Source organism: Penaeus chinensis, chromosome 28 (genome assembly GCF_019202785.1).
Source record: "Penaeus chinensis breed Huanghai No. 1 chromosome 28, ASM1920278v2, whole genome shotgun sequence".
NCBI classification, from domain to species: domain Eukaryota; kingdom Metazoa; phylum Arthropoda; class Malacostraca; order Decapoda; family Penaeidae; genus Penaeus; species Penaeus chinensis.
The window spans coordinates 11,284,454-11,309,453 of NC_061846.1; the positions used below are offsets into that span (position 1 = coordinate 11,284,454).

The 25,000-nt window shown below is 43.2% G+C and overlaps 2 protein-coding genes across 5 annotated transcripts in view; one reads left to right on the top strand and one right to left on the bottom strand.

Moving 5' to 3' along the window:
- LOC125039885 overlaps window positions 1-1,806 on the top strand; it is a 75,051-nt gene extending 73,245 nt beyond the window's left edge. For both annotated transcript variants that reach the window (XM_047634233.1, XM_047634232.1), the window contains exon 7: window positions 1-1,806. This exon is cut by the window's left edge and continues 8 nt beyond it. In XM_047634233.1, the coding sequence (XP_047490189.1) occupies window positions 1-87 (87 nt within the window). In that variant the 3' untranslated portion in view covers window positions 88-1,806.
- A 17,095-nt stretch (window positions 1,807-18,901) lies between these two features.
- LOC125039870 (tubulin-specific chaperone cofactor E-like protein) overlaps window positions 18,902-25,000 on the bottom strand; it is a 30,244-nt gene continuing 24,145 nt past the window's right edge. For all 3 annotated transcript variants that reach the window (XM_047634201.1, XM_047634202.1, XM_047634200.1), the window contains exons 3-8: window positions 24,974-25,000; window positions 24,441-24,558; window positions 23,965-24,186; window positions 23,702-23,856; window positions 21,837-22,005; window positions 18,902-21,666 (exon numbers count right to left, since the gene is read on the bottom strand). The exon at window positions 24,974-25,000 is cut by the window's right edge and continues 155 nt beyond it. In XM_047634201.1, the coding sequence (XP_047490157.1) occupies window positions 21,511-21,666; window positions 21,837-22,005; window positions 23,702-23,856; window positions 23,965-24,186; window positions 24,441-24,558; window positions 24,974-25,000 (847 nt within the window). In that variant the 3' untranslated portion in view covers window positions 18,902-21,510. The remainder of the gene's footprint in view (window positions 21,667-21,836; window positions 22,006-23,701; window positions 23,857-23,964; window positions 24,187-24,440; window positions 24,559-24,973) is intronic.

Here is a 25,000-nt window from a genome sequence, read left to right on the forward strand (position 1 = left end):
CAGAAGCAACAGTACCCTTCATACGGCTACGGTTACCCCGGCCCCTACCACTTCGGATCGCAGTACGGCCCTTACAACAACTACTAGACCCTGGACGACGACTGGACGAGGATCATCACAGTTGCTACTGTGTAGACACCATTGGTAGAATTCCCTGGTGAAAAGCTCATGTGGAGTTTTACTTTCATTGATGTATCTGCTGTTTAGAAGTTTTGTGATTTCTTGCAGATGATATGCTTCTGTCAGCATTTATTTACCTGTAGTTTATCAGGTATGAGAAAATGTCTGACCTAAGGGTTGAAAGCATACTGACTGGTGAGGCAGACATGCTTGTTGTTAGCATAGTCTAGTATGCTGTTAAATATCTTTCCAACTCTTAAAATGACTGCTTGTAAATAAGACCAAAGCAAAAAAAAAAAAAAAAAAGATGAAGCAGTCAACATACATAAATCCTTTTATCGGAGAAAAAAAGTCGATACGTTGTGTATTATTACAGGTTTTGATAAAGATTTGCTGTCTGCCATTTGCTTTGAATGTTTTTTAGTAATGACATTTTGTCATGAGAATGACAAGGAAGATCTTACATTACTTAAAGCAAATATAATATAATATATATCAGAAGGAAAATCAGAGCATTGAATACAGAATTTGACATTGTAAAAGATGGCCATGGAATTTTTATAAAGACAGTTCACATGAAGGAAGGGAACTTGAGGCCTTTGATATAAAATGTTAGGTCAAGAAATTTATATTGGTAATAGGTCGCCCAATGATTAAGTTATGGAACAAAAAAAAATAAAAAAGAGGAATAATATTGTTTTCAGAATCCATATGTAATGAACTTTATCGTGATAGAATAAGTGAATTAAGCATAGTTGACAAATTGCTCTCTTGTAAGGAACCGCAAGCTGATAAAAATATGTAGATTAATTTTTTAGCAATTGTTATGGAAGCCAATGTTCAATTTTATACCTTCAATTGACCTATCTGGGTCTTGCTCTGCTTGCAACTCCAAGGCAAGAAATAGTATTTTTTATCATATCGCTCAAAGATTTGTTTTTTTTATAACAATATTTTGTATACAGACAGTGAGTGGCTCACGCCCAAGAAATAATGTTTGTTTCATACTGGTTGTACTTTTTTATAGACCTTGGTTTGTAAATACTACATTACTCTTTATAGTTAGTACCGTTATTTATTAGGGTCCTCTCTACTAACCTAGCCCTTATGATTTTCCTTTCCCTTTTTTACATGGATGTAAGACTTCATTGTTCATACGTTTTATATGTTTATAAGCATACAAGTGATTAAAAGATATGTAAAATAATTCTTTTAGATTTTGTTCATATTTTTGAACATAGTAAGTTTCACTTGAACTATTTGCTCAGAGAAGAAACCAAGTTGAACTCTCAAGTGATATTTATATTTTTTCTTCTTTGTAAGTGTATTGTTTTTAATGCAGGAGTTACTTGTATAATGTATAGACTTGTTATCAAGCAATATCACTTCGAATTGTCAATTTACTCTCCTTGGAATATGCGTGTGTGTGGCGTTGCCCAAGGAGTGTGTGTTTCTTTGGCCAGAGTGATCACTGTTGTACTTGTGAAATAATGTGAATCGATTTTTGTTTAATTTGTGAAGGTCATAAAAACAATTATAATTAGTTACTGTAATCCTTATGAATACCTAGATGAAAATTATATTGGTTTAAAGATAATCAGTAACCACAAGAGCAGGTGATTCCCATGCCAGCCTGAGTAAATGGAGAACATCCCTGTACACACGCAAATAAACTTTTGTATACAACATCGTGTTTTTTTCTCAACATGTTTTAGGTTCTTTACAGTCGGTACACATTTTCTTTATCTTATAAGATAGATAGATAGATAATGGATATTGAGATATAGCAACAAAAATAATCATATATAATCATATGAATATACTGAAGCGTTGGGCGGACAATGTGGACAGAATGGATAAAAAACACTGGCGTTTTTTTTTACTTTAATTAATAAAACATATGAAATTAATACTCACGTTCATTTCAACTTCATGGATACGAAATTAAAAATGGAATGTCACTCTCTTCATAACAACAAGGCAAACTACAATTTGCCCCCCCACCCCTAAAAAAAAATCCCTAGCTCGTTGCCGTGGGGGGCTATATTTTGAATAAGCCCCTAATGACCTTAGACGCGGTAGATTTTTTCAATAAATAATCAACCTACTATATATGGATTCAAGTACACAGACTGATATACACCCACTACTTTCCCGTGAGACACGACCGTCTCGCACCACAAAACACGGCAGTTGCGCCCGCGACAATGTAGCCACACTAATTCTTCTGTTTATCACTTCATCACTGTACCCCCCCAAATCCTTTGCCCGTTGTTGTCGTGGGGGGCTTAGGAAACGAAGACTGAGACCCAATGATGGGGAACTCCTCAACCTTGGGACTCAGCCATCGACTCAACTAATTTTGCATAGTCTTTTTTCCCACTCTTACTTTTCGTTTCAGTTTCTTCACCAATCCCTTCTACTATCCACCTCCTAGGGTGTGAGAGCCGTGCTGAAAGGATGAAAGGCTGACTTTATGTCAGTCCTGAACGGCCTGAGGGAACCATGGGCACGGTATTTCCCTGCCATACCTGGCCCTTACCCCTCAAGGGGACCCTGAGGGGTGGACTATTTTTTTCCCCCAACATACTCCAGGCTTATCATGGCCAATAATGAAGACATAACCCCAATCTTAGGAGCAATGAGGCTTGCCCCTTTATCAAATAGCCCCAATCCCAGCTCTCCTTTGATCACGGCTCCGAACACTGCAACAACTCCCCCATCATCAATGCATACTAGTACAGTATCAACCCTAATCAACAACCAAGCCCCAGGAGACATTTCTACTCTCCCAACATGCTCAACTTCAACACCTTTACTCCCACAACCTTCTTCATCAACCACCCCATCTCCCCTTATTACTACCTTACAACCTTATTGCCCACCTCCCCATAACACTACCCCCTTCAACACTACTCCCTCCTCCACACGTCCCCGCACTTCTACTACCCCCACCTCTACAAGAATCCTAAATACCCTATTTAGCCCAGCCAAATGGGACCGATTTTTCGTGATCCCTCCCACAGCTCCCTACTCTCAAAACACCCTCCTCTTCCAACAATGCCTCCAAAAACAAGTAGGCAAAGTCTCTTTCCGTAGCCGAGCCGACCACTCCCGTCTCGTCACAGTAACAACTGAAAACCAAGCTATAGCATTAACAAAACTAACTGATCTATGTGGTAATCCCATCCCTACAGAACCTTTATCCAACCCTCAATACTTGCACCGGAACAGTCTCTATCTCCCCAACAGATTGCCCAATCTATGACAAAGAATGGTCAGATTGTGGAGAGGACTTACTCGCTTGTCTGACAGACTATGATGCAACATATGTACAATGCTACTCCATTCCTCCCAGAGGACCCCTCCAATCCTTTGCCCTTTGTTGTCGGGGGGGGGGGGGGGGGGGGCTTAGGAGACGAAGACTGAGACCCAATGATGGGGAACTCCTCAACCTTGGGACTCAGCCATCGACTCAACTAATTTTGCATAGTCTTTTTTCCCACTCTTACTTTTCGTTTCTGTTTCTTCACCAATCCCTTCTACTATCCACCTCCTAGAGTGTGAGAGCCGTGCTGAAAGGATGAAAGGCTGACTTTATGTCAGTCCTGAACGGCCTGAGGGAACCATGGGCACGGTATTTCCCTGCCATACCTGGCCCTTACCCCTCAAGGGGACCCTGAGGGGTGGACTATTTTTTTCCCCCAACATACTCCAGGCTTATCATGGCCAATAATGAAGACATAACCCCAATCTTAGGAGCAATGAGGCTTGCCCCTTTATCAAATAGCCCCAATCCCAGCTCTCCTTTGATCACGGCTCCGAACACTGCAACAACTCCCCTATCATCAATGCATACTAGTACAGTATCAACCCTAATCAACGACCAAGCCCCAGGAGACATTTCTACTCTCCCAACATGCTCAACTTCAACACCTTTACTCCCACAACCTTCTTCATCAACCACCCCATCTCCCCTTATTACTACCTTACAACCTTATTGCCCACCTCCCCATAACACTACCCCCTTCAACACTACTCCCTCCTCCACACGTCCCCGCACTTCTACTACCCCCACCTCTACAAGAATCCTAAATACCCTATTTAGCCCAGCCAAATGGGACCGATTTTTCGTGATCCCTCCCACAGCTCCCTACTCTCAAAACACCCTCCTCTTCCAACAATGCCTCCAAAAACAAGTAGGCAAAGTCTCTTTCCGTAGCCGAGCCGACCACTCCCGTCTCGTCACAGTAACAACTGAAAACCAAGCTATAGCATTAACAAAACTAACTGATCTATGTGGTAATCCCATCCCTACAGAACCTTTATCCAACCCTCAATACTTGCACCGGAACAGTCTCTATCTCCCCAACAGATTGCCCAATCTATGACAAAGAATGGTCAGATTGTGGAGAGGACTTACTCGCTTGTCTGACAGACTATGATGCAACATATGTACAATGCTACTCCATTCCTCCCAGAGGACCCCTCCAATCCTTTGCCCTTTGTTGTCGGGGGGGGGGGGGGGGCTTAGGAGACGAAGACTGAGACCCAATGATGGGGAACTCCTCAACCTTGGGACTCAGCCATCGACTCAACTAATTTTGCATAGTCTTTTTTCCCACTCTTACTTTTCGTTTCAGTTTCTTCACCAATCCCTTCTACTATCCACCTCCTAGGGTGTGAGAGCCGTGCTGAAAGGATGAAAGGCTGACTTTATGTCAGTCCTGAACGGCCTGAGGGAACCATGGGCACGGTATTTCCCTGCCATACCTGGCCCTTACCCCTCAAGGGGACCCTGAGGGGTGGACTATTTTTTTCCCCCAACATACTCCAGGCTTATCATGGCCAATAATGAAGACATAACCCCAATCTTAGGAGCAATGAGGCTTGCCCCTTTATCAAATAGCCCCAATCCCAGCTCTCCTTTGATCACGGCTCCGAACACTGCAACAACTCCCCCATCATCAATGCATACTAGTACAGTATCAACCCTAATCAACAACCAAGCCCCAGGAGACATTTCTACTCTCCCAACATGCTCAACTTCAACACCTTTACTCCCACAACCTTCTTCATCAACCACCCAATCTCCCCTTATTACTACCTTACAACCTTATTGCCCACCTCCCCATAACACTACCACCTTCAACACTACTCCCTCCTCCACACGTCCCCGCACTTCTACTACCTCCACCTCTACAAGAATCCTAAATACCCTATTTAGCCCAGCCAAATGGGACCGATTTTTCGTGATCCCTCCCACAGCTCCCTACTCTCAAAACACCCTCCTCTTCCAACAATGCCTCCAAAAACAAGTAGGCAAAGTCTCTTTCCGTAGCCGAGCCGACCACTCCCGTCTCGTCACAGTAACATCTGAAAACCAAGCTATAGCATTAACAAAACTAACTGATCTATGTAGTAATCCCATCCCTACAGAACCTCATCCAACCCTCAATACTTGCACCGGAACAGTCTCTATCTCCCCAACAGATTGCCCAATCTATGACAAAGAATGGTCAGATTGTGGAGAGGACTTACTCGCTTGTCTGACAGACTATGATGCAACATATGTACAATGCTACTCCATTCCTCCCAGAGGAAATCGTAAGAAATACATCAACATTACCAAAATTACTTTCCGTAGACATGACCTTCCCTTTAATGTCTACATAGGTGGGGAATCCCTACCTGTCCGACCATACCAACCTCCTCCTCGTCAGTGCCAAAATTGTTGTCGTTTAGGACACCCAGCCAAACACTCATTCCGCAGCCAGATGCCCGCTATGTGCCCAACCTGGCCATACTCGATCAAACTGCTCTGCACAATCACGCACATGTGCAAACTGTGGCGACTCCCATTATGTATTTTATAAAGGCTGACCCACCTACAAATTTGAACCTGAGGTAGCTACTTTCAGATTCAGACTCACTCTACGTGAAGCCAGACAGGAAGCACGTAGACGAGGCTTTTCTCTTGCCCCCTACTCCAGTAATGTTGCTCACTCTACCAATCCCCCTACCTCCCAAGCTCCTACACCCTCTCCTAAACCCAACCCCCTTCCATCTAACTTCCCCTCTTCTACCTCCTTTCTTCCCCAGTCAAATTCTTTTGCCATCCTAAACCCAGACACTCCAATCTCTACCCAATCAAATTCTTTTGCTATCCTAAATCCAGAAACCCCAATCTCTACTACAGCCCCAACACCTTCCCCTCTCCCTCCCCGCACTACCCGCAGCAGACAGAATAAACGTTCCACCCCCTCTTCCCCTACCTCACAATCAACTCCACCTTCCTTTGCCCCTATTTTTCAGACACCAGACTTCTCTTCCCCCCCTCACAAGAAAACCTTTATCTCACAAAACTCCCCAACCAACTCCACTACAGAAACTCTTGAAGATATCCAGAACTACATAATCGAGTCCCAAACTAATACTCATCCACCTTCAAATTCTACAACTCCCGCTCCCTCCACACTCAAAGTGACTGCCGATATCCATCCTCCTCCTACTCATATTCTCCCTACACCCAATCCTCCTACCCCATTCCAACAAAACCCATTGCCCCTGACTCCAGCCCCACCTATATTAACCCTCCCACTATCCCCTCTATCCCTTCCACTCCCTCCTGGATACACACGTGAAACCCTCATGTCACAAGTACCCTCTTCCCCAGACCCTCTACCTCCCGACACCCCTCCTGATACAACACCACCTCCCCAACCTCATTCTTTATCCCACCCTCTAGCATCTACCCCTTCAAATTCTCCAACACGCACTGAAATCTTTGCCAGTAAATCAACGAAAGTATAACTATCCTTCATTGGAAAATTCGCGGTTTCCGAATGTTCCGCTTTCAGTCCCACATATTCTATTGTCATGCCCACTTCCTCCCTACATAGACATCCCAACTTATCAGACATCCTTACAGAATCTCACACTTTCTGCTTTGACAACCGGTTTTCCTTCCTCAAATGCATATATATATATATATATATATATATATATATATATATATATATATATATATATATATATATCCTTCACTTGATCTAACCCCTTTACATTACCTCATCCGACCCTAACCCATTCACTCACCAATTCCTTAACCCAGCTTTAACAACTAATCACTAACCTACCCACCCTTCACTAACATTAACTATAGCGCTACCTGACCTTAGATGTCTAGCACATTTATTTTGCTTTTAACCATTAACCATTCATCACTGTACTTGTATTGATCACTATTACACCTCGTGGAAATGTCGCACTTATAAGCTCTCTTACGGCCTTAATGTAGCCACACTATCACACTTATGGCAATACATCTCGTGTCCAGCGTCCGTGTCACAGCACAAATCACACGCCTCCACTTCTCTTAGTCTGCTCACTCTTGTCCCTGGAGCGTCTGCTGGATCCTCTACTCTAATTACTAGGTCACTGCTATGGCGGGAGCGTCAGCATGACCCTAGCACTGCTCAAGCTAGTTCATTAGCAGGGACTTTCCGTGGTGCTCATGTTCTTCACTTTTTTCCCATTTCCATTTCTCCCGACTCTGTTTCGGCTGCACTAACTCTTCCTTCAGCCTGGCTGGGACACCCAACCCTTCCGCCTGTACTACTAACCAACTACGTCGCAATAGTGTACAGAGCTCCGACCGTGGTTGCCACGTGTGTAGACTCTCTCTCGTTTTCTTTCTTTGTCTCTCATAGCAATCAAATCCGGATTACACGGTGCGAACGAATATTGCATATAGCGATGTGTATACATATAAAAAAAGAAGTTTCTACTTTCACTCTTTACCCATCCCAATCTCATGCCCATTGCTGTCGTTCTTCTCCCCCTTCTTTTCTCCATCTTCTTCTGCCCTCTTCCTATGACGTGAGAGTCGGCTGGCTTTTGGTCAGTCCTGAACGGACTTAGGCATCATGGATTGAACCATGGCCAATAAATTTTATGTATATAGTGCCTTTAATGGTGTACTGCTGCTTGCCCCTTTATCAACAATCCCTACAGACTATAACTTTCCTGGTTCTCCTTTGATTACGACTATGAACCCTGATACTACTACCACCTCATCGATACCTGCTCCCCCCAATCCCTTGCCCGTTGTTGCCGTGGGGGAGCTTAGGAGGCGAAGACTGGAACACAATGTTGTGGAACTCCCCTGCTTTGGGACTCAGTCTTCGACTCAACTAATTTTGCATGGTCTTTCTTCCCCTCCTGCTTTTTCGTTTCTGTCCCTTCTACTATCCACTTCCTAAGGTGTGAGAGCCGTGCTGAAAGGATGAAAGGCTGACTTTTTGCCAGTCCTGAACGGCCTGAGGGAGCCATGGGCCATATTTTAGTTTTCTAGCCCTTATCCCTCAAGGGCACCGTGAAGGGTGGACTGTTTCTTTCCCCAACATACTCCAGGCTTACCATGGCCAACAATGATGTTATACCCTTAATAGAGGCAATGAGGCTTGCCCCATCATCAAATAGCCCCACCAATTCAAACCTGCTGATTCCCCGACCCCAGGCTTTGCTTTGACCACGGCTCCGAACACTGCACTACTACCCCCTCCTCAATGCCTACATTATCCACCCAAGTCAACACTCAGTCTCCAGGAGACATTCCTACTCTCCCAACATGCTCAACTTCATCACCTCTACCCCCACAGCCTTCTTCATCAACTACCCCATCCTCCCTTATTACTACTTTACAGCCTTATTGTCTACCTTTCCATAATACCTCAACACTACTACCTCTTCCACATGCCCCGCTCCCTACTCTGACAAGACTCTTCTCTTCCAGCAATGTCTCCAAAAACATGTAGGCAAAGTCTCTTTCTGTAGCCGACCCAATCGTTCCCGTCTTGTCACAGTAACATATGAAAACCAGGCTATAGTATCATCAACTCTAACTGATCTCTCTGGTAACCCCATTCCTGCAGAACCTCATCCAACCCTCAATACTTACACTGGAACTGTCTCTACTTCCCCCAGCAAGCTGCCCTATCTATAACAAAAATTGGTCAGATTTGTGGAGAAGACTTACTTGCCTGTCTCATGGATTATGATGCGATATCAGTACAGTGCTACTCCATCCCTCCCAGAGGTCATTGTAAGAACCCCATTAAAAAATACTTTCCGTAGACATGACTTTCCCTTTAATGTTTATATTGGTGGAGGATTCCTCCATGTCCGTCCATATCAACCTCCTCCCCGTCAGTACCAAAATTGTTGGCGTTTAGGACATCATGCCAATCATTGCCGTTCCACAGCCAGATGCCCTCTATGTGCCCAACCTGGTCGTACTCAATGAAACTGCTCTGCACAGTCACGCACATGTGCCAACTGTGGCGGCCCCCATAATGTATTTTAAAGGGGCTGCCCCACCTACATATTTGAACCTGAGGTGGCAACTCTCAGATTCAGACTTGGACTCACTCTACGTGAAGCCAGACAGGAAGCATGTCGACGAGGTTTTTCTCTTACTCCCTACTCCAGTAATGTCGCTTGCTCTGCCCCTCCCCCTCCCTTCCAAGATGTTCCTACACCCTCCCCTAAACCTATCCCTCCTCCATCTTACTTCCCCACTTCTACCTCCTACCTTACCCAGACAAATTATTTTACCACTCTAAATCCAGACACTCCAATCTCTACAACAGCCCCAACACCCTCCCCTCTCCCTCCCTGCACTACCCGCAGCAGACAGACTAAACGTTCCACACACTCACCTCCACCTACCTTTGCTTCTACTCCTCAGACACCAGTCTCCTCTTACCCCCCTCATAAGAAAACTTTTGTCTCACAAAACTCCCCAACCAACTCTTTTACAGAAACTCTTGAAGATATTCAAAACTATCTACTCGAGTCCTAAACTGACACTGAAATCCCTCATCCACCCTCAATTTCCACAACTCCCGCTCCCTCTACACTAAAAGTGACTGCCGATATCCATCTTCCTCCTACTCTATTCCCCCTACATCCTTTCCTCCTACTCCCTCCCAACACAGACCCCCCCAGCTCACGCTCCATCTACATTAACCCTCCCTCCATCCCCTCTATCCCTTCCACTCCCTTCTGGATACACACGTGAATCCCTTATGTCACAACTATGCCCTTCCCGAGATCTTCCACCTCCTGATACAACATCACCTTCCCCCTCTCATTCCTTATCTCACCAACTAGCTCCTTCCCCTTCAAATTCTCGAACATGCACTGTAATCGTTATCACCCATAGATCAACTAAAGTATAGGTCTCTTTCATTGGAATATTCGCGGTTTCCCTTCTCACAGACCTGACCTTCATATCTTTTCCTCTTATAACCCATCCATTATTTGCCTTCAGGAGACTTTTCTTACACATCCTCCTATACTAATTACCAAATACCATTTTCTCTTGTCTTCACACTCCCTTTATGTCTCGTCTATACTTGTCAATCAGAAAACATTTTATGTCATACCTCCTTTTCAAACCACTGTCCCTTGCACAGTTATTCGCATCTTCGCCGCTGAATCACAGTAATTTCAGTCTACTGCTCCCCTTCCCACCCTATAGACTTTGTTGCCTCTGAAAATCTAATTTCTCAACTCCAGCCACCCTTCCTCATAGTTGGCGATTTTAACTGCTGCCACACTGGGATGATTCTATCACTAACTCCCGTGGCCGATCCCTCGAAAGCTTCCTCTCCACAACAGACCTTATTACTCTTAATTCAGATCGCCCCACATACTTTGACATACAAACACAATCTTTTTCATGCATTGACCTCTCTCTATGCCCCCTTCTCTTCATTTAGATTTCCATTGGTCAGTTCTAGACTACTTTCCCAATAGTGACCACTTTCCAATTCTCCTTTCTCCTACTTTATATGTACTGATTCCTGACTCCCCACGCTGGTGGTTTGATAGAGCCGACTGGCATACTTTCACTTCATTCTCTGCTATTCCTACCCCTCCATCCTTCTTCTCGTCCATTTCAGATATGATACAATGTTTCACATCTACAGTCCTAAGATCTACCTATACAGCCATTCCTCGAACCTCAAGACCTTATATCTCCAAATGTGTTCCATGGTGGAATTCTGATTGCACTAAAGTGCTTCGCTTAAAACGTGCAGCCTGGAACAGTTACCGCTACATACAAGGTACCCCTAATCAACTATCAGCCCTTATCTCCTCGTTGTGCAATCAGTAACAGTAAAACAAAATTATGTTTCCTCAATTACATCTTATACATCCATCTCAACTGTTTGGTGCCGGATCCACAAACTATTAAACAAACTCCCCCCCCCCCCCCCATTCAGCCCCCGTCCACCCTATTCGAGATACTCTCATCTCTGATCCTCTCCAAGTCGCTAATGAACTTGATGACTATTTCAGCCAGATCAGTAGTGGTTCTCGCCTTTCTCCACACTTCTCTCCTATTAAGACCATCAGGGAATTAACCCCGCTTATTTTCACTCTATCCTTCGCTGAGTCCTATAATGCTCCTTTTTATTCTGTACTCAATGCTGTCATACAGTCGTGCCACAACACTCATGAAGGCCCTGACGGCATTCACTGCCGTATGCTCCGACATATTTCATCTTCCTCTCTATCCTTCCTATTAACAATTTTCAACCACATTTGGACATCAGGAAATTTTCCTTCTCACTGGACAGATAACCCCTCATCGCTCTAGTTAGCTGCTTTTGCAGACTACTAGAGCGAATGCTTAACTTCCGCTTAATGTGGTATCTTGCATCTCACAATCTTCTCTCTCTTTCCCAGTTTGGTTTCCGCCGTGACCGAAGTACATTTGCATGCCATGAATCCATATTAGCCACATTCTTTGACCTAGAAAAAGCATATGGTACTACATGGTGGTACCATATTCTCCAACAATTGTCCTCTCTAGGCATACCCGGAAACATGAGTGTCTTTCCTCTCCAGGTCAAAATTGCCTCTTCCACATCATCCTTGTTTCCTCAGTTCGAAGGCGTCCGACAAGGCAGTGTGCTCAGCACCACTTTATTCCTTCTTGCTGTTAATGACATTGTCTTAGTTCTACTACCAGGAGCCCTTCAGTCTGCAATATCATCAGTATCTTCATCATCATCATCATTTGGGAGCTAACGCCGGCAGGGGCGCATAGCCGCATCCACCCTTTGTTTCCACCTACGAGGGTCCCTCATGGCGAGCCGCCAGGTGGGGGCCCGGCCCATTTCTAGTTCCTCACGACAGGTTTGATCGATCTGCCCAAGCCACGACCTTCTCGGTCGTCCCACAGGCCTCCTCCACCCAGGCTTGTCACGGACAGAAACAACCTGATGGGCAGGATCATCCTGCGGGAATCGAGCCAAGTGGTGGTATAACCTGAGTTGGCGATCACGGATTGTGCAAGTAACAGGTCCTGTACCGGTCTCACGGTGCAGCCGTTGGTTGGACACATGGTCCCGCCAACTGTACCCCATGATCCGGCACAAGGATCTGTTACAAAAAGCATCAAGGCGAGATTCCAGAGCACGAGTAAAACTGGCAGTATCAGGGCCTTTAAAGCCCGTAGCTTGGTACCTCTGCACAGGTACCGGCATCTCCAAATACTCTTGTCGAGAGATTTCATGACCCCTGCTGCCAGGCCAATCCGTCTACTGACTTCCTGGTCTGACAGCCCACAGTCGTGAACTGCACTTCCGTGGTATATAAAGCTCTCTGTGACTTCGATGTTTTCACCGCAAGGCCCTAGTAGGCCCCCAAAATCCTGGATTTTGGTCTTGGTCCAGGAGACCTCTAGCCCCAGGGGCTTCGCTTCATTGCTAAATGCATCAATAGCCACCACTAGGGTATCCAGATATTCAGATAGAATGGCAACATCATCAGCAAAGTCAAGGTCTGTAACCTTGATATTGCCCAGAGTTGCTCCACAGTGACTTTGGACAGTAGCTCTACCCAGTATCCAATCCGTGCAAGTGTTGAAAAGTGTTGGTGCAAGAACACAGCCTTGCCTCACACCTGAACTAACAGGGAAGAAGCTCGACAGGCCCCCACCACACTTAACAGCACTTTCAGTGCCTGTATACAGGTTTGCTATTAGTCCAACAATCCTTGTTGGAATTCCTCTTAGCCTCAGGATCTCCCAGAGTGATTCGCGATGCACCGTATCAAACGCCTTCTTGAGGTCAATGTAGGCTGCGAGCAGCCCTCGGCCGGACTCACGACGGCGCTCTACAATGACTCGAAGCGCCAGGATGCGGTCTATTGTGGACTTACCAGGAGTGAATCCAGATTGCTCCGGCCTTTGGTGTTCAGCAGGTGGTCTCTGATATGTCTCAGTAGGATGTGCGCGAGTACCTTGCCTGGTACACTGAGTAGTGTAATGCCTCGGTGATTTCCCCTTCTAGAGAGGGATGACCACACCCCTCAGCAGGTCAGGTGGAAAGGTACCAGTCTGCCAGATGGCAGACAGGACTGCATGCAAGCCCTTTGCCATAGGTTCTCCACCAGCCTTTGACAATTCTGCTGGGAGGCCACAAACACCTGCTGCTTTACCACTCTTCAGCTTGGAGATCGCCCCCCTGACTTCAGTCAGGGAGGGTGGGTCCTCGCTGATGGGTGGGTCTGGCAGAGGAATCTCAACATTACCCGCATCCAAGTTAACTAGTGGTGGATCAACCTGATACAACTGCTCAAAATACTTAGCCCAACGCACACGCACCCCATCAGGATCTGAGATTATCTGGCCACTTGCTGAGCGGACTGCAGTCGTCTGTGAGGAGGGCTTGGAGTACAGTTTTCTCAGGGCTTGGTAGGCAGGACGAAGGTCATTTACTAAGAAATGGCTTTCGACCTCCTCTGCAAGATTACTGATAAACTGTTCCTTATCCCTTCTCAACAGTGACCTAGTCCTGCGTACCAGAGAACGGTGCAAGTAGCAAGCCCCTGACAATCGAGCCGCACGACAAGCATCTGTGGCTTCCAGTGTCCACTGCGAGATGGAGTTCTGTCTTGCTCTTGGGCGTTCACCAATGGATTCCTGAGCTGCATCAAACGTTTCAAGCTTGAAGGTATCCCACATAAGAACAGGGTCTGTCAGGCCCTCGAGTGCTGTGAGACGACCAGAGATAGCCTCGGCAAACCCCTGGGCACACTCGTCCTCCCTCAATCTGTCCAAATGAAACATCCTAGGGTGTTCCTTTGGGCGACGGGGGATTCTAAAGTGGACCCGGAGAGTAGCCACAACTAATCTATGATCGGTTCCACAGAACTCGGCGCTTCGATACACCCTGCAGTTTTGGAGGATCCTCCACCAAGTGCTAACAATGATGTGGTCGATTTCCTTGGCCACACTACCTGTATCGCTGTACCAAGTCCAACGATGCGGGTCAGAACGCTGATACCAGGAGCCAGAAATCCTCAATTTCTGGGACCTACCAAAGTCACGGAAAAGGAGGCTATTCTCGCTGGCAGTATCAGCTCCTGAGCCATGAGGACCAACAGACATCTCGTAGCCAGCTCGATCGCATTGAAGTCGCCCAGAACAATACGAATATCTCGCCGAGGACAACTGTCTGCCACAGATGCAAGTTTGGCGTAAAACATCTCTTTCACCTGTATGCTGTATACGCGCCATAGGAGCGTATACAGCAATAAGAGACATGAAGCCAAATGAAAGCTTCAGTCTCAATACCATAATACGCTCATCGACTGGAGTGACCTCTACTACCGAGGGTTAAAGTCTGCTGGAGATGGCTATGGCTACTCCCTGGAGATGGTGGCCATCATGGCGGCCCGACCAGTAATAAGTGTAGCCACCCACACTAATCGTGCCGCTGCCAAGTCTTCTCACATCCGAGAGAGCAGCCACCTCAACTCTCAGCTGCTTCAATTCCCTCGACAGTAGTGGTAACCGATCGTCCTGTCGCAGGGAACGGACGTTCCAAGCCCCCACCCTGACAGCCCGCCTGATGTCTAACCTCGGGCAGTCACTTACTTTCCAGTGGTTATCTCGAGGGGGCAGACTGGCAAGGCCTGCCTCCCCACAGCCGCCCATTAACCCCAGGGGGCATGGGGGCAGGAGTTAGTACGAAGCCAGGGCGTATCCACACGCCGGTGGGCCATAACTCCTTTAGGGCCTCCTGCTGCTCTAAGAGTCTCCACAGTTCAGCCTAGGACCGCAAGGTACCCAGTTTCCATGGGTGGCCACGAGGAGGCACTGTAGAAGTCTTGATGATGGAGAGGCTATGAGCTGGAAGGGGAGTCTTATGCATAGCTGCTCCCTTTTCGCACCAGGCTAGCCACCGGTGGCAACTGTAAGCGAGAAGGCATGCAAGCCCTTAACACTAACTAGGCTACCACACCATCGCTTCACATCACCCCGAGCATGAAGCACGCACCCACTCAGTATCTTCCTGGGCCACTAACCATGGCTTCTGCTTTCCTACCCCCAAATCTTTCTCCATCTTTTTCTCCACATCTTTTACAATAAAGAAAAAGCTCGCCGTCGCCTCCGAATCTTACAAACTCTGTCCTATATATCCTTGGGCTCAGATTGCAAAACTCTCCTCCATCTTCATGTTACCTTGATCCTCTCCACTCTCGATTATCGATGTCATATCTACTCCTCTGCCTCAACCTCTCTCCTTGCCCATCTTGATACAGTCTACCACTGCGGTCTTCGCTTAGTCCCATGCCTGTACACTGAATCAGGCATACCATCTCTCTCTCGACGCCGTGCCCTTCTCTCTCTCCGATGTTATGCTCGATTCCACCAACTATGGCTACTCCCTGGAGTAGCCATACCCTTTTACCCATATCCGACCTCTTCCGTTAACTGTCCATTCTGTCCCTCCATGGCTTATACCTTAGCCCCATGTTTGCTCCTCTGTTTTCGTTGACCTAACAAAATCATATATCCCCCATTCTATCATTCTCACCCATTTCCTTGACCATGTCTCCATTCATTCCTCCAATATTCATGTTTACACTGATGATGGCTCCAAATCCACCTCCGGTGTTGGTTTCGCAGTAACCTTCCCAACTCGCACTTTCAAATACCCCCTCCCTCCAGTGTCCTTACTACAGAACCGTATGCACTCCTTTTTGCCTTGAAACACATATACTCACTCCCTTCTTCCTCTTTCACTATTTTTACTGACTCCCGTAACCCATTAACTCTTATAAAGTCAATGCAGTCGACCAACTCCCTTATTTACTGACTCCCGTAACTCATTAACTCTCATAAAGTCAATGCAGTCGACCAACTCCCTTGTTTACTGTCACCCATAACTCCTTAACTCTCATAAAGTCAATGCAGTCGACCAACCCCCTTGCTTGTGATATCCAGAACTGGTTGTTCTACCTGTCTACACGCCATAAAACTAGCAGATTTTGCTGGGTGCCCAGTCATGTTCGAATCCCTGGCAATGAACAATAATAATTTACATACTGTAAAACTATCAATCTCCTCCTGGTCAGCTCCATTTCATCGGAGCAGACGTTGGGAGATGGCTCTCGCCCGCTTACGCAATGGCCACACCCGTCTAACTCACTCCAATTTGATGTCACATTCTGATCCACCCCTATGTTCCCTATGTAATGTCCCTCTTTCAGTTCCACACATTCTGTTGTTCTGTCCACTCTTTGATGCAGCGCATACCTCTACTTTTCCCCACCTATCCTCCCTTCACCGACCTCCCAACCTATCAGACATACTTACAGAATCTCACACTTTCTGCTTTGGCAACCTGTTCTCCTTCCTCAGATGCATACATATCTTTCCCTTGATCTAACCCATTCACTCGTCAACTTCTTTGCCCAGCTTAAATCTTTTCAATATTAATCTAGATAGCTGACGTATAGCAACTAACCAATGACTCAGCCACCCTTAGCTACCCTTTATTATACCTTCCTAGTGATACATGAACTTAGATGTCTAGCACATTTATTTTGCTTTTAACCACTGAGAATTAACCATCAATACTTGCTGTCAGCTTAATCCATTCCAAGTATTACCTCACTGAATACTATTACCTCTTCCTTCTACCTTCACAAAACCCTTGAGTACTCCTGTTAGTGGGATTGATTTTTTTGTGATTCCCCCTACAGTGCCTCTTCTTCCAAAAATGTTTCCAAAACAAGTAGGCAAAATTTCCTTCAGTAGCCATTCCATGCCACAGTTACATCTGAGTCCCAAGCTCGTGCATTATCTACATTGACTGACCTCACTGTGCAGCTTCACTCCCGTTTCCATCTCCCTGGCTGATTGCCCTCTATACGACAAGGATTGGTCAAACTGAAATCAACCTGTGTCTGCCTCATTGCCCAAGATGTAGTAGCAGTACAGTGCTACACTACTACTCCCAGAGGTAACCACAAGTCCTACACCAATATTGCCAAGAGAACCTTCAATAGACATGACCGCGGACTGTCTTGCCTTGTCCAACCATATTGACCACACCTCCATCAGTAACAGAAATGTTAAGCACTGTCCTGTTAAGCACTGTTGCTCCACAGTTTGCTGCCTTTATGTGTCCAACCTGGCCATAATCGTTCAAACTGCACTGCACAATCGTATGCCATTTTTGGTGGCTTCCATGTTTTTTTTATAAAGGGGCTACCCTACCTATAAGTTACGAGTTCGAGGTAGCAGTCAGATTCAAACTTGGCCTCATTTTATGCTAAGCCAGGCAGGAAGCATGCCCCTCCTCCTTCTTCACTAGATGTTTCTATGTCTCCCCCAGTATGTTTTCCTCCTACTTCTTACATTCCCACTTCTACCTCCTCAGAGGATCTAGACCAGGGGTACTCAACTGGCGGACCGCGGTCCGGATCCGGACCTTCTGAGTGTTGCAGTTGGAACTCAGACCCCAGGAAGAGATTTGAAGGAAGGCGCCACAACAGCCAATGTCTTTTTTTCAAGGAAAGTTATGAATGAGTGAGTGAGTGATTTGAAGGAAGGCGCCACAACAGCCAGGGTCTTTTTTTCAGGGAAAATTATGAGATTGTTTTCTTTTTTATATTTCATGTAATAAAAATTTCCGGACCTATGCGTACATTGGAGCTTGTCTAACTGGACCATTGCTTATAATAGTTGAGTAGCCCTGATCTAGACATTCCACCCCATCTTCTATATCTACCTCTTCCTCTGCCTCTTAAACATGTTCCCTCTTCTACCCCTTATAAAAAAATCTTCGTTTCTCAGACCTCCCCAACCAACCCTTTTAAAAAACTCTTGAAGACTGTCAAAACTATCTAATCATGATCCAAAATAACATGGCTATACCTCATCCACTCTCCATTCTCTCTACATTCCTCCAGTCTCTGTTCCCATTCCCTGCCGGCATCCATCCTCCTCCCAAATTCTCCCACTCCTTCCCAACACTCCTCATTCCCCCTTACTTCATCTGAATCACCCCTTCACTTCCTTCCACATCATTCCCTCTGCTCCTTCATGGATACACATTTGACTCTCTTTTGTCACAATACTCTTCCATGGACCCTCGCCCTCCTGACATTTCTTCTGAAACTGCTTTTTGATCTAATCATCCTTTCCCCCTTTTGCAGACTCATATTTTTTTCCTTTGACAACTTTTTCTTCCTCAGATGCATACATATCCTCCATTTGATCTTATCATCCTTTTGCTAATCCCTACCTTAACCCATTTACTAACCCCTCTTTACCCCTTTCATTTAATTATCAACTAACACCACTCTTTACCTTTTTTGCTTCTATACTTTTCTAAAGAGTAGTTGCTCTGTAACCATTACCATTAACTATTCATTCTTTAAAAGGGGGTAAACATAAACCATGGTATTATAGAATCTATTACTTTATTTCATAAAGTTTCAAATATGAACATGGGAAAATTTATTGCATCACTTAATTGGAAGTGGTGCTTTTCTCTACAGTATTCTCAGTAAGCGCAGTCCTCTCTGTGTTACCCTCTTTACGGGTGGCAGCACTGCATTCCATGGCTGGCTTCATGTTTTTATCACTATGTAAAAATACTGTCTCTAAACTGAGGTCAGGTGGATTGTTAGTATAAAAGAAGTATGATAATACGTGTCTAATACAACGTAAGAGAATGCAAACAAAATACCAAGCTCCCAAGGATACTATGTGGTACATTTAAAACAATGTACAGTAAATGGATCAAAATAAAAATCTATATACAATAAAGGGAGAAATTAAAAGATAAACAAAAAATATTTAACATACATGCAATATCACGAATTTTACAATATTTTTTTTTTTTTTATCATCACAAACACCATTGGCACTCAACAGACTAAAACAACCCAATCTGTTAAATTAAGAACACCAAACAATATTCTACAGCAAATATGCCCAAACATTGTTACTAAAACAAAGATCTCTTATCTTATCTATAAATGCCTTTCGGAATGAATTACGGCAGCTTACCTGTAAGAAGAATCATGTATGATTTACGAAAATGGAAATCTATCACAAAAATTCCTTTAGAGTATACATGGACATACATTGTTTTCTACGAACATTATTACTATGGGGATAATAAAATGAAACCAATGGGCATTATAAAGAAATAGAACATGAACTGAGATCAGCTAAAAATTCACTTGTTCTTCACAAACCTGAAAGTAAAAGTGAAATTAAAATGAGCCTGACTGGCCATCTTGACGTTGGCTTGCGACTATCTTCGGGTGTCTTAATTCTTATGAACTGTGATGAGTAGATTTCAATTCAACTCTTCAATTTGTCTAGATCTCTTATCTAGCAATGCAATTGAAGCTATAAAAAGCTTGATAATTTAGTTGGTAATGTGCATTAACATTACAGCTATATATTATCTCTAACAGCTTTATCATACTAATTATCATATATACATATATATGCAAGTGCTGTTTTTCCATAAATTAATGATAGAAAAAGGGGAGATTAAATATCACCGTCATATGATATAGTAATCTTTGCACACTGGGAAAACAGGTTGCCCATCTGCTATGCATGTTACGAGAAAAACTCATTGCTGTGCTGATAAATAACACTCCATATAAATTCTATGGCAACAACCTTTTACAATTTCTCAAGATTTTCATCTCCTGGAACGCACAACAAGACAAATATGTACGTGGGTTTGTACATATGATGGAAACGATACCAAAAGCCATATTCACAACATATCAAACAGTATGACCCTAATGAAAATCGACTGGGTTTAAATGTGATTACATTTCTTATAGCCTGGACTGCACATCACTATCACATTATGCTGTCAACAGGACTTGAACATTTTCACATAATATTGCAGTTAGCTCAAATACCTTGTCAAACAATACATTAATAATAGGTAAGATTTGTGACTACTCGCATTAATATATAGGTATGCCAACTCTAACCAACACAAACAACAATGCCATTGCGCTAGTCCAAACAGACAAATTCCACCATAGGGGAACTTCGCTAGCTGCCAGCATCACATAAAACAGTAGAACCTCTTTAAAGTTACATAACAGAGCCATAACCACTGTGTTATAAAGACTGTAAGACCATTTGGATCTTTAGGTACTCACTAAGTTAGGAGGTTCTGCCTTTTGTACTGTAGGTGTCACAAAGGTTGCAGCCACAATTAAATTACCTCCTTCAAAATCAACTTGTCACTAGAATTTCAATGAGAATAGAGTAAGTGCTCTGTCCTCATGTTTATTTATCTCAACAACAGATCTGTATGAAATTAAAAAACCTAAAAGGGACAACTGGTTATGTCTAAAATTACTTTTACCTGAGGACTCTACACAATATTTTTTTGTTTTCCTTCTCTCTTTTGGGAAGATGACCTTTTCAGTAATTGAGAGATCAGTATTTGTATGCTACATTTTCTATAAATCTACTTTTCTAACAATACTCATACTTTGGGTCCTTGTACAAGAGGGGGTAGGATATTTTTTCGTTATATTAGAGATCTGCCAGCTGGCACTTTCATTATCAGTTGCAATGAGACTGACAAAAAACATATTTTCTGTAGTGTATATATATTTTTTCTGTCATGTGAATCTGAGAACTGGTCTAAATTGAGCTGGTGCAAAAGCAACTGTATTTTGAGGGTAAGTACTTTAAAGAGGTTTGACTGCTTACATATCCACATTCACAACCTGAGTTTTATAATGATTATTAAGGTATCTTTTAAGAGTCGACCCATAGTTTCAACACAAGTTAGCAGTTCATTGTTTAAAATGTTAATAAGTACTATCTCATCCTTCAAACCTAATAGCTTATATGAATCTCATAATGTATTTGTTAATGCAAGAAATATGATACATCAGGCAAGCTTTCACTACAGACACATATAAGCAGTTGCAAGTACAAAGTCATGTAAAATGGTTACAAATTATCACCACTTTTGAAAGCATATGTTGATTTGGTTCACATGCAGCACACATTCTTTATGGCTTGCAGACTTTTGGTTCTACAATGAACTCATCCCCAGAGTGGATGTTCATTGTGTAAAGCTGTTTGCTGTTTATCTTAAGTTCTTCTGGGCCATAGTGAATTACTTTGTCATGGTAGAACAGCCGCATCTTGCTGGGTGGCAGGCCAACCTAATCATTAAAATAGAAAAAAAGAAAAAAAAATATATAAAACTACAAATCCAATTGTAAAAATTCCCAATTTAAATATCAAATGTTATGATGCACTAACTGAAATCTTCCAAAATGACTTTTCTCTAATTTTGTCACTTATATTGCTGAAATCAACAAAACAACAATACCTCTGGCTCCAGTGCTTTCTTCACATCAAGAACTCTGGAATAAACACTGAGAGTCCTTTGAAATGTTGTCTCCCCAAAGCGAATGGTGACTGCAACCTCCTTCTCTGGTTGCAAGCTGACTTCTACAAGTGGATCCAGCTCACCATGCTGCATAATCAATTCATCATACCTGTAATCAAGGTTTGTTCATAAAGACCAATTAATGGAAAGGCTAGTAGTGTTTGAAAACACATTCCTATTACCTGGGTTTATTTTACTCCTCTCATTCCCCATATTCCCACAAATCCAATTACCTATATTTAAAGCATGTAGGCTTAGGAAGTAAAACAGATAACTGTGTAATGATGATAACTAATGCTAATAATGATGGTAATAACAATTATAATAATAATCCTCCTGATGAATTAACCCATTCACCCCATGTGGCAAGAATATATGCCATGCCCACTGTAACACACGTTTATTTATTGTATTTACACATAGATGGCTCAACAAGTTCTTAATCACCAAATAGCCAGTTATCAGAACTACCTATCTCACCTGTTTACCCTCTTCCTTCACTTTAAGAAAGGGTCTTTTGTATCATTTCATTGTCTAAAAGATTTTGATGACAATTTAATAAGCATAACATCAATAATAATAATAACAGTATTGATAGTAAAGTTATTAATAAGAAAACACATTTTCCCCCTAATTCAAGGAATTGGGAAATCAGGATCGGTAACTAGGGCCGACTGATAGACGCCTTGCCGGCTGAGCACATGTGGAGCCATCTGTATGTAACAAAATTTACCAAAAACTACAGGGGACAGAACATAAATCCGGGGCAAATGGGTTTATAGAAGTGATTGATTTTCAAAAATGTTTTCTGGTATCTTATAATGCTGTTAGTAATGTCAATAACACTATAATAATTATAATATCCATAATAAAAATAACAGCATGGATAATGGTAGCATTAGTGTGTATGTATGTATGTATGTATGTATGTATGTATGTATGTATGTATGTATGTATGTATGTATGTATGTATGTATGTATGTATGTATGTATGTATGTATGTACGTATGTATGTATGTATAAATATATACACACACAGACAAAACACACACACACACACACACACACACACACACACACACACACACACACACACACACACACACACACACACACACACACACACACACACACACACACACACACAGAGGCACGTAAACACAGGTACGCTAACTTACACACTCATTCTCACTCTTTCACTCACTCACTCACTCACTCACTCACTCACTCACTCACTCACTCACCCACTCACCCACACACACATTTTCAGCAATTTAGCTTTCATCAATAATGGTTCAAACATTCAATTCATTCATAGGTAAAAAATTCTTGCATTCTCTATTAGATGTAGACCTTTCAATTTCATAATTTTCTTGTGAAAGAGAAGAACATAACATTACCAGTGAACTTGCCTTTCTTATTTAACTGAAATTTTTAATCTCTTCTGGAAAACTTACTATGCCAATTCCTGTAAGTAATGATGCATTACATAAAGCCTACAAACAATTTCTTCACATTACCAGAATTCTAGTACTATGACAATCATTGATCTAAGATTTGCAGAATTAAAAATCAGGAAATGTGCAATGTTAGCCACAGTTCTTATTTAAACATGAAGGACTAATTTTAATAAGCAACTTTTCAAGACAATACAAAGGTACCCATATCATACATATACTGCAATACTTTCAATATAATAAACCTAGATGCCATTATCTTCTTTCCTACTTTATTTCTTCAAAGGGAGTATCACACAACATCCAGTCATAACTCAAATGCTTAATCTTATCTCCTTCCTCATTTACCTTCTCGGTCGCACGTCACTGTTCATGTAATGCCTGATAAATGCACGTTCAGCATTCTCCCTTTCTTCAGGGGTAATCAGTGCTCCACCATTCAGTCTTTCGACTCTCCAGAGCCTGGCTATTGTCAACTGTCTGCGCTCTTCATCCTTGTAGGGCTGGGAAAGAAATAAAGATGATCACATGTGTAATATTTACCTTTCCTCTGGTAATATACCTTATAAAATGTCACAATGATTAAATACCTTGAAAATCCATATATTTACCTCATAAAGTGGACACTGTTGTAGTCTCAGTTCAGATAGGTTGGGGAACCAGTTGACTCGGTCAACAGAATCCCATGAAGAGATCTTGGTATTATTGAGCGAGAGATACTTCAAGTTCTGGAAATACTCCTTAAAGTGTTCTTCTTCTGTGAGTGTGGACAGTGGACATTCTGCAAGGATTAGCACCTCCAGGGATGGAAACATATGGCCTAAGGCTTCAATCTGAAAGAACAAGTTTAACAGGTCTTAGGTAACAGGCTGCTAAAAGATATAAAAGAATAAGAAAAGATCAAGAATGGTGATGAGAGTAAGGTGAGAAAACACACACACACACACACACACACACACACACACACACACACACGCACGCACGCACGCACGCACGCACACAGATATATATAGAAAGACATTACTGGAAAGGCTCAAAAATTTTAGTTGAAAAGCTATCTTCTGTTCAACCACAAAACAGAACTTACCTCAGACCACTCAGAGCTGGGATTGTTGTTGAAATGGACTCGGCTAACTGTAACATATTTTTTTCTAGGCTTCTCTACTTTCTTGTAGTCATTCTTGCAGAGGTGAAGCTCTTCAACTCTAGATAAGAGAAGGTGTTAAATGAACAAATTCGTTTAAATAAAGTGGACATAAAGGAATATGGTTTTTGTATATGAACTTTTGTCCAAAACTATGGTCCAATGATCAAGTGGATCCACAACAGAAATCACAAGATTCAGAAAGTGTCAAGACTGGTCAGTGACATAGTCTGACTTTACTTACAACAAAATAAAGCTTAGACGAAGGTAACAAGGAGGAAAGTAAACATTAACAACAGCTACAGAAAACCAAAAACCAATTCTTATACAGCCTTGTTCTGTACAGAAGCATGTACATATAAACAAGATATGTGCACCCAAGTGTGGGTGCGCATAAGATGAAGAAGCCGAAGAAGATAGAAAGAAAAACAAGTACCTTTCATCTTCATCAATAAAGAAACAATCCCCCTAAATACCTTGGTGCATTATCAAGCAAGACATGG